This window comes from Apaloderma vittatum, unplaced genomic scaffold (genome assembly GCF_000703405.1).
Source record: "Apaloderma vittatum isolate BGI_N311 unplaced genomic scaffold, ASM70340v1 scaffold2533, whole genome shotgun sequence".
In the NCBI taxonomy this organism is placed as follows: Eukaryota; Metazoa; Chordata; class Aves; order Trogoniformes; family Trogonidae; genus Apaloderma; species Apaloderma vittatum.
In genome coordinates, this window is record NW_009708418.1 from 268 (window position 1) to 15,711 (window position 15,444).

General features: G+C 43.3%; 2 protein-coding genes across 2 annotated transcripts in view; one reads left to right on the plus strand and one right to left on the minus strand.

Moving 5' to 3' along the window:
• Positions 1–240: 240 nt before the first annotated feature.
• NHP2L1 (NHP2 non-histone chromosome protein 2-like 1 (S. cerevisiae)) lies at positions 241–2,868 on the plus strand (the record flags this gene model as incomplete). Its single annotated transcript, XM_009866533.1, has 2 exons — positions 241–361; positions 2,342–2,868. Coding segments are annotated over 2 exons (384 nt in total), but the record flags the coding sequence as incomplete, so codon positions are not given.
• Positions 2,869–5,770: 2,902 nt separating this feature from the next.
• Positions 5,771–15,444, minus strand: part of XRCC6 (X-ray repair complementing defective repair in Chinese hamster cells 6) — a gene marked incomplete at its 5' end in the record, with an annotated part of 15,156 nt that continues 5,482 nt past the window's right edge. Inside the window, 7 exons of the mRNA XM_009866534.1 lie at positions 5,771–6,016; positions 6,794–6,907; positions 10,231–10,331; positions 10,977–11,106; positions 11,975–12,136; positions 13,241–13,409; positions 14,641–14,827. Of these exons, the coding sequence (XP_009864836.1) occupies positions 5,820–6,016; positions 6,794–6,907; positions 10,231–10,331; positions 10,977–11,106; positions 11,975–12,136; positions 13,241–13,409; positions 14,641–14,827 (1,060 nt within the window). The remainder of the gene's footprint in view (positions 6,017–6,793; positions 6,908–10,230; positions 10,332–10,976; positions 11,107–11,974; positions 12,137–13,240; positions 13,410–14,640; positions 14,828–15,444) is intronic.

The following is a 15,444-nucleotide window of genomic DNA, read 5'->3' on the forward strand; positions in this document are numbered from 1 at the left end:
TTGTAGGATCTAAACTGGCTGCCTGTGTGAGCAGACATACTGTCCACTTTGAATATGAGAAGAATCCCGCTTTATGAATAAAATGCAGTGGGACTTTTAGTGTATGTGCAGAGCAACTGAGAACAGCGAGGTGACTCCATTAGTCAATATATGTGGTGGATATGATGCCTGTGTAGTGTTGTTCACAGCAAAGCCTCTTTTACTCCTGTTGTGATACTCTTTACTTTTTCCTTTCTCTAGAGTGAGGCAGAAGTGAATCCCAAAGCTTACCCCCTGGCTGATGCACAGCTCACCAAAACGTTACTGGATCTTGTGCAGCAATCCTGCAACTATAAGCAGCTACGCAAGGGAGCCAATGAAGGTGAGACCTGTGTGTTGCAAAACATGCTAGAAACCCTAGCAAGGATTTTCTGAGAAGCTGTGGCTAGAGATTATCTGCTTTCTCTAGCTGTGAACTACTAATTTTAAATAGATCTGGCCATTGCAAGTGTCTGTCACCTTCCTCCTCCTTCTAGCCTGCTTAAGCAGTATTCAGGGACAGAACTAAGCTGTAATCTTTTCAACACTTTTATGCAGTTCTGGTAGATGTCCAAACCGTGCTCCTGGTGCATGTCCTGTGATCCTGCACACTTTAGTGGTGTGGTCCTGGGATTACCAGATGCCTAACCAGTTCAGAATCATAAAAAGATGTGGGTTTGAGGGTACCTCTAGTGCAGCCTGCTCAGAGAGCGGCTCCTTTCACATTTAGATTGCGTTGCTTGGGGCTTTGCCTTATTGAACTTTTGAAAAAACAATCCCCAAGGATAGAAACTCCACAGCCTCTCAGGACCCGTGTCCCATGGCTTAAACCCTTCCGTAATGGGGCTGAGAAATTATAAAATACCATCATATTCCCAGAATCATCCTAATGCATTAGTCAGAGTCTGCAACTTGTCCTTTTTTCCGTGCACTCACAAGGACAGCCTGGCTCCATCTTCTCTGCAATCCCCTCAAAGCAGTAGAAGACAGCAGTGATGTCACCCTACTCCCACCTCAGCCTTCTCTTGATAGAATCATTAAGGTTGGAAAAGACCTCTAAGATCATCTAGTCCAACTGTCAACCCAACATTAGCACGAACACTCAAATATATCCTAAAATGCCACGTCTACATGTTTTTTTTAACACGACCAGGAATGGCAACTCCATCTCTTCCCTGGGCAGCCTGTTCCAATGCCTCACCGCTCTTTCAGTAAAGAAATTTTTCCTAATATCCAATCTAAACCTTCCCTGGTGGAGCTTGAGGCCATTTCCTCTTGTCCTGTTTCCTGTTACTTGGGAGATCAACACCCACCTCACTTTCAGATAATGGTAGAGAGCAATGAGGTCTCCTCTCAGCCTCCTTTTCTCCAGACTAAACAATTCCAGCTCCCCCCGCTGCTCCTCAAAAGACTTTTTCTCTAGACCCCTCACCGGCTTTGTTGCTCTTCTCTGGACCCACTCCAGCACCTCAATGTCTTTGTTACACTATGGCACCCAAAACTGACAACAGTGCTCAAGGCGTGGCCGCACCAGTGCCAAGTATAGGAGCACGAATACAGGGAGGCAATCACTGGCCACACTATTTCTGATGCAGGCCAGGATGCTGTTGGCCTTCTTGGCCACCTGGGCACACTCATATTCAGCCACTTGTTGATCACACCCCCCAGGTCCTTTTACACCAGAAAGCGGCGACCAAAACCCCCAGGTCCTTTTTCACCAGGCAGCTCTCCAGCCACTCCTCCTGAAGCCTGTAGCGCTGCCAGGGGTTGTTGTGACCCAAGGGCAGAACCTGGCACTTGGCCTTGTTGCACCTCCCACAGTTGGCCTTGGCTCATTGATCCGGCCTGTCCAGATCCCTCTGCAGAGCCTTCCTACCCTCGAGCAGATCAATGTTCTCGCTCAGTTTGGTGTTGTCTGCAGATGTACTGAGGGTGCACTCAATCCCCTTATCCAGATCATCAATAAAGAGATTAAACGAGACTGGCCCCAAAACCAAGCTCTGAGGTATACCACTCATGACTGGCTGCCAACTGGATGTAACTCTGTTCCCCACCAGTCTCTGGGCTTGGCCTTCCAGCCAGTTTTTAACCTAGCGAAGAGAACACTTGTCTAAGCCATGAGCCACCAGCTTCCCCAGGCTGAACAAACCCAACTGCCCCCATCTTCCTCTCGCTAGTGGTGTGCATGTGCCCATCAGCAGCCCCGCGCTGGCCTCACTTGCTTGTGCTTGAGAGCAACGCTGGGCACAGTACCCCAGCTGCAAGCTTGTGAGTGACTCCCTCCCAGAAGGACCTGGACTTAGTTTTCCCCTTTGTTTTACAGCCACCAAAACACTGAACCGGGGGATAGCAGAGTTCATTGTGATGGCAGCAGATGCAGAGCCATTGGAGATCATCCTGCACCTCCCTCTTCTCTGTGAGGACAAGAACGTACCGTACGTGTTTGTGCGCTCCAAGCAAGCCCTGGGCCGAGCATGTGGTGTTTCCCGGCCTGTCATTGCCTGCTCCATCACCATCAAGGAGGGATCACAGCTAAAGCCTCAGATCCAGTCTGTCCAGCAAGCTATAGAAAGACTGTTGGTCTAAATGCCCATGAGTTTTAAGTGTGTATGGAATAGAAAAGGTGAAGTCAGGGGGAATAAATGTCTAGCTTCAGTTGAGGTTATAGTTTTGATATCAGTGTTTCATTTCAAAATGCCACATTTTTGTTTAATAATGGCTTAATTCTTAGTGTTTCTGCCTACTCTCGCCCCCCCTTTTCTATCATTCCCTTTCAACACATTCATTCTCATTGGATTACTTACTGAAGAGTCATTATATGACTGTGTTTCCTGTTTGATGTTTAAGGAAAAAAAAAAAAATCCTCCCCTTCTATATCTCCATATATCTGCCTGCTCAGGGCTTTTTTAACCCGCTCAGGAGCTTTCTCCACGTTGCAGTATTTCTGCTAAGCTTCAGCCTCTAACAGGTGTGACTAACTCTGTGTTTCTGACTAGTTTAGTCTACTGAGGATAAGACACTGCGTGAGGCAGCAGCTGCTGTGGTAGCGGATGGAGCCAAGATGAGGACATGTAGCACAACTGTTTCTCTTGAAACCAGACTTCTGCAAGAGGTGTATGGGGAGCAGAAGTCTTAGGGCAGCGCATAAGGGGAAACCTCTTACCTTGCTTATTTTTTAAATACTTTTTAAGAAAAATAAAATTGCTGTCAAAGCTAGAGATAATTGTCATTCCCTTGGGAAAGCATTTGCAAATTTGAGTGTTCCTACTTGTAAAGCTAAACTGCTCACAGATTTCCTAAATGCTATTGCAGTGCACTAGTTTGTAGTCCTTCCGTTTTCTTTGTGTGGACAGTACCGGTGAGCTTGGGTTTTCCTAGGGAATTTAAGGACAAAATACATAGTAGAGAGCAGCCTTGTGTGACTGACAAGTACCCTACACCTGGCCAGTAATTCTAAAAATCTCTCAGGCTTTTAGGGAAGCTGCTGTCACTTGGCTGGAGATGAACCCTTTAAGTCATGGCAAAGACAACAGAGAGCAAAGTAATTTTTCAGATAAGTCAACCTATGTCTCAAGAAGAGAATGGTAGATAATCTCATGTTCTGGAAAAGAGTAAGGCACCACCAGGTTTCTAGATTAGCAATGGTTTTATGGAGCTAGTTTTAGTTAAATGCATGTTGTAGAAAAAATTCACTTTACTCTTCTAAGCAGAAGAGTCAAAAGCTCTGTCTGATATGACCTGGAATGGGTCATCTCAAACCTGTCTTGTATTGCAGGGTGCCAAAGCAAAGCTAGCACAGAAAAACCAACAGGTACAACAGCAGAAGGGAAAATAAGTTCTCCTGTAACATTTCCACAGAGGCCCTAACTCCATACACACACTTGCTAAGTACATCCCCAGCAGATGGAATCAGCTCACAATAGACATACAAAAAATACAGACACAATTTGCTTTAAGTGGCTGATAACAGTAACATCCTTGAACTTAATACAAAGATGTGCGAGTCCTTTCATTTGTATGGGTTTTAGAAAGGCTGTTCTTCCCTTCTACTGTTGAGCTAGTAGTGTTTAAAACCACAGCTCAATAAAGGATTTGCCCTATTTTACCATGCCAAGACAGCTGATGTAAGATAGAGCACATAAGGAGCAGAAATAAAGGATTCTTGAGCAAGCAAAACTGTCTAATTTTCTGCTCTGAAGCCTTCCATCACCATCCCTGTTAAACCTCAGCTTAATGTGACAGCCTGCTATTGGAAAAAAATAAAAAAAAAAGCCAGGAAGAAGATCTAAGAACAAACACACCACAGTCATCCAAAGCCTGGAACACATTGTGCCTGGGGCTTGGCAAGCCCAATAGAGAAGTTAACAAGAGCATTTGGGGAATGAAAATGCACAGAATTAAGGACAGGATAGCCTCACTATTTTATTGCGTTCAAGTCTTTCTAAGACAAGCATTTACAGTAACTTCTTTGCTGAAGGGCAAAATAAATTGATTGCTTAGACAAATCTTTATGAAATATATCTACTATAATGCAGGCTGACTGGAAGTATAGTAGACTATGTAGCTTCACTACTGTGAGCTGCTCTTTTGAGAAGGTGGAAGGGAGCAGTGTGCTGGCACAGCCAGGGTGGTCATATCTGGTTCCAATATGCGTGCCACGCTATGGCATGGGCACGACCTTAATATATGGCTTAATTCTTCCACAAGTTGCCTGACAGTTTGTGTGCCAAACAGGAATCCCTGAACACTTAAAATACCACACAGATCAAAACAGACACCTTGTGTATCCCACCTTTGCAGCCCATAGAACATTAGTTTAGCTGAACAATTAGTGCTGTTTCCTAGAGCAAGGACAATAACTACTGGGTTTAGTCATCTTGCACTGCAAGACAGGTGAGGCATGCCAGGGCTGGAAGCTTAAAAACCAAAACATGGCCCCAGATGCAGCCCTTGTAAGTACAATTAAAAAAATAAAAATACTGACATAACCAGGTCACAACTTTGATTCTTCTGATTTTAAAGCACAGCTTTGAGTACAGAAGCCTACACAGTAGTCTGACTCATGCTCATTACCGAGGTGGAAAAGCTCTATGCCATTTCAGTAATTGAATTTGTGTAAATGTTTGCAGCCTTCCAGGGAACATAACTTTTTTTTTTCTTTTTTAAACCAGTTTTTGGTATTACCATTTAAAAATGGATGACCACACTATGCAGGTTTGTGAAATGCTGTTTTTTTGCCCAAAGGATTGGAACTGCTTCCCAGTAATGATTTTCTCCTTTGTGATCTGCTGGTAATCTTTATAATGCTGATGGCAGAAAAGAACCCAAGTTGATTACAAGTACTGATGCTGACTGGCTGATTTGAGTAGGAGACTAATACACCACATTTATACCCTCCATTAGCATGCAGGCTTCATCTGCTGCTTGAGTTTATGTGGTGCTATTAACATGAACATTCTGTTTTCTTACGCACATTGAAATGAGTTTTGCTGCCTTTGTGATGCAAAGATGGTATAGCCAGTGTTGCAAAGTAAGAATTCCAAAATAACTTTTATTAAGAAACCAGGAAGGCACAACTGTGTTCACTTGCAGTGGGTGACCTGAGTTAGCAGTGAATTTAATTCTGCCATTAGCTACTGTGAACAAAATCCAGCTTTGGAGAGACGTTTCACAACTAAGAGTAAAAAGTTTCTCTATTGCTAGGCACCATTTAGTCACCTTCTCTTGAACAGACACAGCATCCACATAAGACAACCAAAATTTAAAGCAGACGGGAGTCAACCAGGGCCTTCCGCTCCTGCTCAGTGCTCGTTAAAGTATTCGGTTAGAGCATCCACGAGCTCCTGCTTCTTCCCGCCACCCTTCAGCCCGTAAAGCCTGCACGCGTCCTTCAGAACAGGTACCGTGAGCTTGCCTAGAGTGCCCTTCTGCACATGACTCCGCAGTTCATCTTTTGAGACTTCCACCTTGGGCCTCTTCTCAGTCTGACCATCAGAAGCTAGAAAGACAAGTTTTACATCACCAAGATTTTTAAAAGTTTCTTTCTATTAAGAAATCTACATTTCTTATACTTACCACAGTTAATGGGCATTAGCACATGGTACTTTAACAGCTACCTACATACTCACAGACCTAGTTTCCACATTTTAAGAAGCAGGTATCATTCACTAAGTCATGCAATATTTAATTGACAGGAGTCATCTCAAACTCAAATGCGAAACTTTGTGTTCTGATGGAAAGATTACTCCCAAATAAAGCTTCAAATGGATTCTCATCAAGACGGCAGAACACAATGATTCCACAGCGAGTTCAGCTAACTGACACTCCAACTTTAAGCAGAGTTTCATCGACTCCCGAACTACATGCGTACTTCAGTGTTACCTAGGCATCTTTAGGGCTAAATGTTTATCTTGAACTTGCTAAACAGTCCATGCATAAATCTCTGCTTCCTCACCAACACAAACTGAAAGCATGAACATTTTCACTACTCTGTCATAAAAACCAAATATTTTTTTTTAAAATTGCAATAATTTACCCACATTACTTCCTATACTTCCCTATGCAGCTTCTCATTTTGGCAGTTCTTCAAATGAGTATCACAATATCTACTACTCCCTAAGAATCACCACTGGTTATAAATCCACTTCATTGTGGAGAGGAGTAAAGAGAGTTGCTGCATAAGCAGCTTCTTTAAACTACAAGACAAGCCGCAAACACAGAAGCCTCTAAACAGAAAAGAGACACCACGTTGTGTGTCTGCACCATCATTACTTACTTTGTTTTCGCTTTACAGCCTTCCCATCAGGATTGTAGTCAGGGGGATAAACCAGCTGCTTGAACTCCTCTACCAGGTTGCCCAGCCTGCGGTTCATCTCTTCAGCCTTTGGCACTGATGAAAGAGAAAGATTTGCCCTCTCAAAACCACAGTGATCACAGGGAGGCCTGAACAAGGCTGTCACCAGACGTGCTGCTGTAATAACTAGCACACAAGCATCTTACAAGCATGCAAAATGCAAAGAGCTACGTTAGGATATTCACAGAGGAAATATTTACAGCTCTAGGTAATACCAGTAGGTAATGGGCTCCTATAAATCCCTGAATAGGAAATATATATACAAAACAAAACTGACACGGTGGAAGCAACGTGGAAGATCTCCTCCCCAGCTGCACTGTTACCCAGGTCTAATCTCAGACATTTAAAATAGAGCAGGTTACGATCTCAGGTTGCAAGCAGTTTGAGGCAGAACAGCCTGTTCCTGACAGGTATTTGTATGATACCTAGCACAGAGCCCTAGATCGTGTATTAGGTACCACTTCAGAAGAGTCAAATAGTTACTGTAACACTGTTCCTGGAGCACAATGTAATTTTTAAAAAATAACTTCCCCTTCAGGAGCAGGCTTCTATCCACCGACAAGATATTCTCACGTAGAAACTCTCACAGCCACAAGGTGGCAAAGTTGTCTCCCAGCAGAACAACTCTCTAATTCTGCCCATTTATCAGACTGAAATACTGATTAGACTCTTTTTAAGAGAGGAATTTCAGAGAAAACATTTGTCACCGTAGGAAAAAAAAAAGTAATTCAGTTTTAATTTTGGAGAGCAAAGTAATCAATTTTTCCTTGATCTTAAAAGTGATAGCAGTGTAATCACAGAATGATTTGGGTTGGAAGGGACCTCAAAGATCATCTAATTCCAAGCCCCTTGGCATGGCTCAGTGTTCCATCCAGCCTGGTCTTGAACACTTCCAAGGATGGAGCATCTGCAACTTCCCTGGGCAACCTGTTCCAGTGCCTCACCACCCTCAGGGTACAGAACTTCTTCCTACAGTCTAAACCTATGCTCTTCCAGCTTCCACCCATTACCCCTCGTCCTATCACTACAGGCCCTTGTAAAAATTCCCTCCCCAACTTTCTTGTAGGCCCCCTTCAGGTACTGGAAGGCCGCTACAAGGTCTCCCCAGAGCCTTCTCTTTCCAGGCTGAACAAGTCTAATTCTCTCAGCCTGTCCTCGTAGGAGGGGTGTTTCAGCCCTCCTCTGGACTCACTCCAATAGCTTCATGTCTGTCTTGTGTTGGTTCCAGAGCTGGACGCAGTATTCCAGGTGGGGTCTCCCAAGGGCAGAGTAGAGGGGCAGAATCACCTCCCTCGACCTGCTGGTCACACATCTTTTGATGCATTCCAGGACAGGGTTGGCTTTCTGGGCCGCCAACGCAGTGTTGGCTCTTGCTGATCTAATTATCCACCAACATGCCCAAATCCTTCTTCCAAGCACTGCTCTTGATCTACTCATGGCCCAGCCTGTATCTGTGCTTGGGCTTGCCTCGGCCCAGGTGCAGGACGTTACACTTGGCCTTGTTAAACTTCAGGAGGTTGACCTGGGCCCACCTCTCAAGCCTGTCAAGGTCCCGCTTTATGGCATCCCTTCCCTCCAGCATGTTGACTGCATCACCCAACTTCCTGTCATTAGCAAGCTTGCTGAGGGTGCACTCGATGCCACTATCCATGTCGCCCACAAAGATGCGAAATAGTACCAGTCCCGCTACTTATCTCTGACGGACACCACTTGTCACTGGTCTTCGCTTGGACATTGAGACATTGACCGCAACTCTTTGAGTGCGATCTTCCAGCCAATTTCTTATCCACCAAGTGGTCCCTCCATCAAATCCATTTCTTTCCAACTCGGAGACCAGGATGTCACATAGGGCAGTGTCAAAGGCCCTGCACAAGTCCAGGCAGATGACATCAGTTCCCCTGTCAATTGATTCTGTTACTCCATCATAAAAAGCCATCAGATCTGTCAGACAGGATTTTCCCTTGGTGAAGCCATGTTGGTTGCCACCAATCACCTCCACGTTTTCCATGTGCTATAGCAGAGCCTTCAGAAGGATCTGCTCTATGATCTTGCCAGGCACAGAGGAGAGGCTGACTGGCCTGTAGTTGTCTGGGTCTTCCTTTTTTTTTTCCTTTTTGAAAATGGGGGTGATGTTTCCCCTTTTCCAGTCAGTGGGTACTTCATCAGTCTGCCATGACCTCTTAAACATGACAGACAGTGGCCTAGCAACTTCATCTGCCAGTTCCCTCAGGACCTGTGGATGGATGTCATCATGTCCCATGGACTTGTACACCTCCAGGTTCTTTAAATGGTCTCGAATCTGATCTTCACTTACAGTAGGTGGATTCATTCTCCTAGTCCCTGCTTTTGGCTTCTACAACTTGGACAGTGTGGCTAGAGCCCTTGCCAGTGAAGAAGTCATTGAGAACCTTCACCTTCTCCATATCCTTCATGACCAGCTCTCCCGTTCCTTTCTGGAGAGGGGCCACATCTTCCCTAGCCTTCCTTTTATCATCGACATGCTTATAAAAGTTTTTCTTGTTACCCCTGATGTCCCTGGCTAGATTTAATTCTATCTGGGCTTTAGCTTTCCTAACCTGATCCCTGGCCACTCAGGCCACTTCCTTGTATTCTTCCAAGTCTACCTGTCTTTTCTTCCAACTACCCAGTCTTTTCTTCCAACTCCTGTAAATTCTCTTTTTATCTTTGTGTCCAGGAGCTTCTTGTTCATCCACACAGGTCTCCTGACATTCTTGCCTATCTTCCTTTTTGGAATGCATTGTTCCTGGACACGGAGGAGATGGTCCTTGAATATGGACCAGCTTTCTTGGGCCCCTCTCCCCTTCAGGGTTTCATCCCATGGTACTCCACTAAGCAGAGGCCTGAAGAGGTCAAAGTCTGCTCTCTTGAAGCCCAAGGAGGAGAGCTTGCTGCGCACTCTCCTTGTTGCCCTGAGGATCTTGAATTCTAGCATTTCATGGCAGCTGCAGCCTAAGCTTCACTTAAATTTCACATTATCAACCAGCCCCTCCTTGTTGGTGAGAACAAGGTCCAGCATGGCACTCCTTCTCACTGGTTCTTCTACCACTTGGAGAAGGAAATTATCATCAATGCATTCCAGGAATCTCCTGGATTGCTGGCGTCCTGCTGTGTAAGGTTTCAATATTACAGAATTCTGGATGTGTCCATTCTGAATCTTGGAACTGCATGACTGAAATATTTTTTATCAGAATGGACACATCCAGAATTCTGTATCTTGGAACTGCATGACTGAAATATTTTTTAAAAGACCTTTAGGTTTGTACCAGCACATCTCTGATTTAGAACAAAGCTAAGAGACCTCTACCCCACCTCCCTTCGCACCCACCAATGATTCTCACTTGTAAGATCCTCAGCTTGTTCTGGTTCCACCATATCCAGCGCCAAAGCCTCTAGATTCCTGAAGTGCTGCTGCAAAACTGGGTTCTCAAAGCTGTCACTCCTGTCAAGAATCCCCCAAAATGTCAATACATGCTGCCAAGACAACAGACAAGACACACGTGATCTATCACCAACTTATTTCAAAGTAAAACTACCCTCTAACTCACACAACAATCCATTCCTCTTTTCAATTTACCTGCTGAATCACCATCCTGTCATGTATCAAAGGTGTCTGAGACTTAGAAAGCTGTGCAAGACAGATGGAGACAGAAGGATTCTACTTTAATAAGTTATGCTACTTTCCACATACCCGGGGAAGAAAATCTCCCATAAAAGCACTTCATAAAGTTTATCCTAGCTATAATGAAAAAGGCCTAACTATTCTCTCTGAAGTGCTCCAATTTAAATGATCCAGGTTGATGTGCAAGATTGGCAGAACCACAATAAAATGTGAAACCTCTGCAACAAATTACAACAGCCCAGAGAACAAGAGCAATTCTATAAAGAACTCCAGAACATGCTACATAAAGCACGTGTTGTCTGGGCCTTTAGAAAGATTAAGAATAAAGTATGGACAAAGCTACTCCAATGGGAAGCAATTTGCATCAGAACATCAAAATCTCATCTCATGGCTGAATGACATGTACAACAGAGCACGCAGTAGCGTTGTGCTTTCTTCCTCTGCACACTATTTATCTCCACGTACCTGTACTTGAATCGGAGTTTTTGAATTATTTCCTTCATTTTGTCCACCTGCTCTCGACTGGCTGGCACCTTTTCCGTGAAATCAACATTCCGTTTGTCATCTGCATAGGGTAGGAAAATTATGTGGAAACCTACACAGAAGAGAGGGAAGCAAGGGAACAGTTATACCACATCCTCAAAACAATAATTTTTGGGAAAGACTGAGATGCTTATTATCTAGGTCTGATGACTCCAAACTAGCTACAGCAGCAATCCGTAATACTTTCTAGTACCTACAACATGACACTCAATCCCAATCTCAACATATATAAAACCAACATCACTAATTTCAAAAGAGATTCAAACTAAATGCATAGCGAAGAGCCAGATACTTGTGACTTGCTTTATGTGCAGGAGAACAACTTGTCCACCTGCCTCATCTCTCACTGGGTAAGAGCTTGAAAAAGGCTTGTTTGAAGACTAAGTTAATGCCCACACATTATTTCTGAAATTCTTTGCTTTATACACAAGCAATGTTACTTCCTTGCTTTATATTATCCCAGAAGAGAATTTCCAGTTAAAAAGGTGAGAAAACGCAAAAAAGCAGGAGTCCACCTTTGCTCCCAAATCATTCCCCACTCAGCTGATAAGGTGTGAGGCTCAGTACGCGAGACTATTTATGTAATACTTTAAAAGGTATCCAAGGATAAAATAAAATTCTGAGCACTCTGTCTAGTCAGCAAACAGAGAAAAGTGCTTTTAATTTTTAGGTCAGTTGCCTGAATCTGCTAAAAAGAGATAGAAAGTGGGGAAAAATACTATAGCCACATTATACCTGAGCAAGCACTGATGCATCTGGGGTTTTAAAAACAAATTTTACAATGATGAAACTGAACGAAAGGGGTGTTGGAAAGGACTAAGTTGTTGCGAGCAGCACTAAGACTATTTTCACGCAAAACAGGATGCTATTACGCTGACTGTATCCAGTCAGGCAGGGAACAGAAACATCTCTTCCGGTACCTGGAGGGGCAATTTGCACTTTCTGCTCATCCACCTCTTCCTCCTGAGGAACTAGAGCCACAAAGCGAGGGGGAGTGTTCCGGCGGGCGGTGTATCTGCACAGCGCCATCACCTCCTTCTCCAAGCACTTCATCAATAAGGCATTAAATAGCGTCGTGCTCCCTGCAAGGTAAAGACTGCATTGGTCACATTGGCAACTTTGCTCCTTCATTCAGGAATGCAACCTTAGATATTACAGTTTCAAAACCTGCGACTTCTTTGAAATATTGTGATATTGAAAAATTGTCTGCAATACCGCAAAGGTAAACATCAGCTGTGGGAAGGGGAAGCCCATGAAAATGACAGTATTAGTGTCTCTCCTGACCAGAACAGTGAGAGTTCTGGTGAAAAAAATGAAATCACTAGCACCTGAGCAACAAAATCCAGTTGCAAATTGGAAGCGGGTACCTACAAAGCCTCTTTCTTTTCTGTTAGGACACCACAGTATCAGCCCATCATAGGGTCTTTTGCAGAAGTAACACGTTAAGAATTCAGACTGCAGCATTCCTCTCAAGACACACATTTGCTTGGTATATTACCAGATATGGTGGTCAGGAAAAGATGGACAAATAAGTAAGATGTTTGATTCAGGAAACTGCTAAGCTGGAGAAGTTAGCATAAAGGTTCTTCTTTAGTCAGACACTGTAAAGCATATGATCATAACTCTGTCCTCTTTATCCACCAAAGATTGAGAAGCTGAGTTTTTTCTTTACTATTGATGGATTAACACTATATTTCCAGATAAGCAGACTTACATACACATAAAAAGGGGAGAAAAAGCAGTCCTAAGCATCGTCCTCTTCTGTAAGGTACTGTTAATTCAACCATACTTCTTGAGTATTATGTCTGCACTCTCAGCTGATACAGACTTAAAAAGAGCAATGTTCTTCACTGGTTTGGACTTTGTTTTTTGTTTGTTTAGGTTTTTTAACCACCTTTGCATTCCTGTCAGGTACTAGGATCCTCCACACTCACGAATGACAAAATCAAATATTTTGGGACTACATCTGCATACTTTGCTTAGATGCTTGCCACAATGGATGAAATATGAAGCCACATCAGCTCTTCTGTTACTGAAGAAAACAAGAATTAACTGCAGTTGAGAGGGGCAGTAACAGTTAATTCTATTATTTTTAACATTAGCAAGTTTTTAAGTTAGACAGAGATTTTATACTCAATGATCCCCACTAAGAATCAGTTGATTACCCTAATGCCACCTGTACTTACCACTTACTAGTGACTCCTCTGGATAGATGAACTGGGAGGGCTTGATATGGTGGTGTTGTTTTAGCATTGAAAGTGGTTTGAAGCCCATCAGAAACAAGCCTGGAGAATCAAACCGCTTTAATTCTTCCGTTTCCTCTTTCTCCAGCACAATCTGGCGGTTCCCATACGTCTAAACCAGGAAAGAGCAGAAAGTAGTGCTGCCAGCATTAAAAAAAAAATTAAAAAATTAAAAAAAAATCACAAAACCCCAAAAAACTGCAAGGGTGGGGAGGGCAGGCAGGAAGGGGATGCAACCTCTGTCTTCCCCTACTGCAAAGAGGGTTACAGACAAGACAGAGCAAACTGCCATCATTATTGCACACTGAAACATCAAATCACAATCTCTGACCATTATCCAAAGGGAAATTCCACCCGGACATTAGCAAGAAACATTTTCCTAAGAAAACGGTTAAACCCTGGCACAGTGAGGCTCTCGCATCTCTAATGAAGAGATGCCCCAAACAAACCCTGAGCAACCTGATCTGGTTTTGTGAGTCTTCCTCCTGGCTGGGTTGGATCAGACATTTTCAGACATTCTGTGTGATTCTAAACTTCCTCCAGCAAGCGCACACTAGCTGCCTGGTCCTGGCAGAAACAGTGACCAAGAAAAAGCACTTTTGAAGCATCACTCATGCAACACAAAAACACACTGTAGTCCAGCTCCTGAAGTCAGATATCAGGGCTTAATGCTCAGGTTTCTGTTCATCTCCTGTGCTTTAGTTCAAGAAACTAATGTCCAGTACAAATAAACTTAATGTTTAATCTTAAGACAACAACTTTAGGAGCCTTTGGCATGGAAAGACACACGAAGTGCACTTGTGACAACATACCTAGCAACTGCATATCCTGCTTTCAAATAAGGCTGTGCCTGGACAGACCATGGCATTCAATCTGCATCAGCCAAACTATCAAGCAGGGAGACAAAACAAAGAACAAAATAACAAAAAAAGAGGTAATATGCCCTTTTTTGTTGTTGTTTGGAAAACAGCTCCAACCCTCTGCTGTGATTCCCACTTGTATGTTTAAGAAAAGGGACAAAATGTATTCCTAGTGAATCAAAAGATAACACCAGCAGTGATAGCACAACACCACATAAGGTCAGGTTCTGACAAGCTGATTCTGCCTTACAGAAAGAAGTGACCTGTATTCCTGAGCACACTTTCCCTTGACACTCACACCAGAGAAAAAACTCACTCTGCATAACTTTCAGCGTGACCAGGCTATCCCCAGCAGCACACAGATGTAAATATTTCTGCACCTCATCTTGAAAGTGAAATACAAACAAAAGCAGCAAGAGAATCAGCATCTCGTCCCCCACATCACAGAGGAAGAAAAAAGCAGGCACATAATCAAAATGTTACCTGAGCCCTTTTTGTGTCACTAGGCAGGAGCAAGCTGCCCGTTTTTCCATTAAATGTCCTTGTTTTTGTTTTAACCGGTTCATTAGTTTCTCGATAAAGCTTCACCGGATATGGCTTATAAGCTTTTTGGACAAGGTTGTAAACACCAACAGCAAGTGAGAGATCTTTGTTCAGATAGAGATTTAACCTGTGTAAAAAAGCAGATAGAGACTTGAGGCTTCTGAAAGATCTCTTTTGCAAAAGAAAGTCATCTCTTCAGATAACTTATTTTCTCTGACCTCATTCTCCTTCCCCAAAATCACATGAATATCTGGAAACATAGTGTGACTTGAGTCATAATCTCACCTGTATAAAAACATTCTTGCAATGCTGTCACTTCTGGTTATAAAAATTATTTAAACACAAATAATCTATCATACTTCTTTCACCTTTTTTCAGTCTGAGGGGCAGCTGTGCTCAAGGAGAGCACAGGATAAGTTTACATTTGGGCACCCCACTGGTGCTTAATTGCAAGGTGACCTCTGAATTGACGCAGCTGTTCACACAGAAGGCAAACTTCCCCAAAGAACCCCATTAAGACAAGCAATACCACAATTTAAGAAAAAAAATGTACAGTTAGAGAAAAAAAAATCAGAAGGTTTAAAAATGGAGGTAATCTTCAAGTTCTGAGAGAAGAACAGTGAATTACTGTGAATGTCACTTCCCCTCCTTTAAAAGGTATCACTGGTACAGGATTCTTTCTCCCCAGTTATCAGAAAACTTGACAAACATTCCCAACAGAAGAAAATGAAGCTGTGAGCAGGA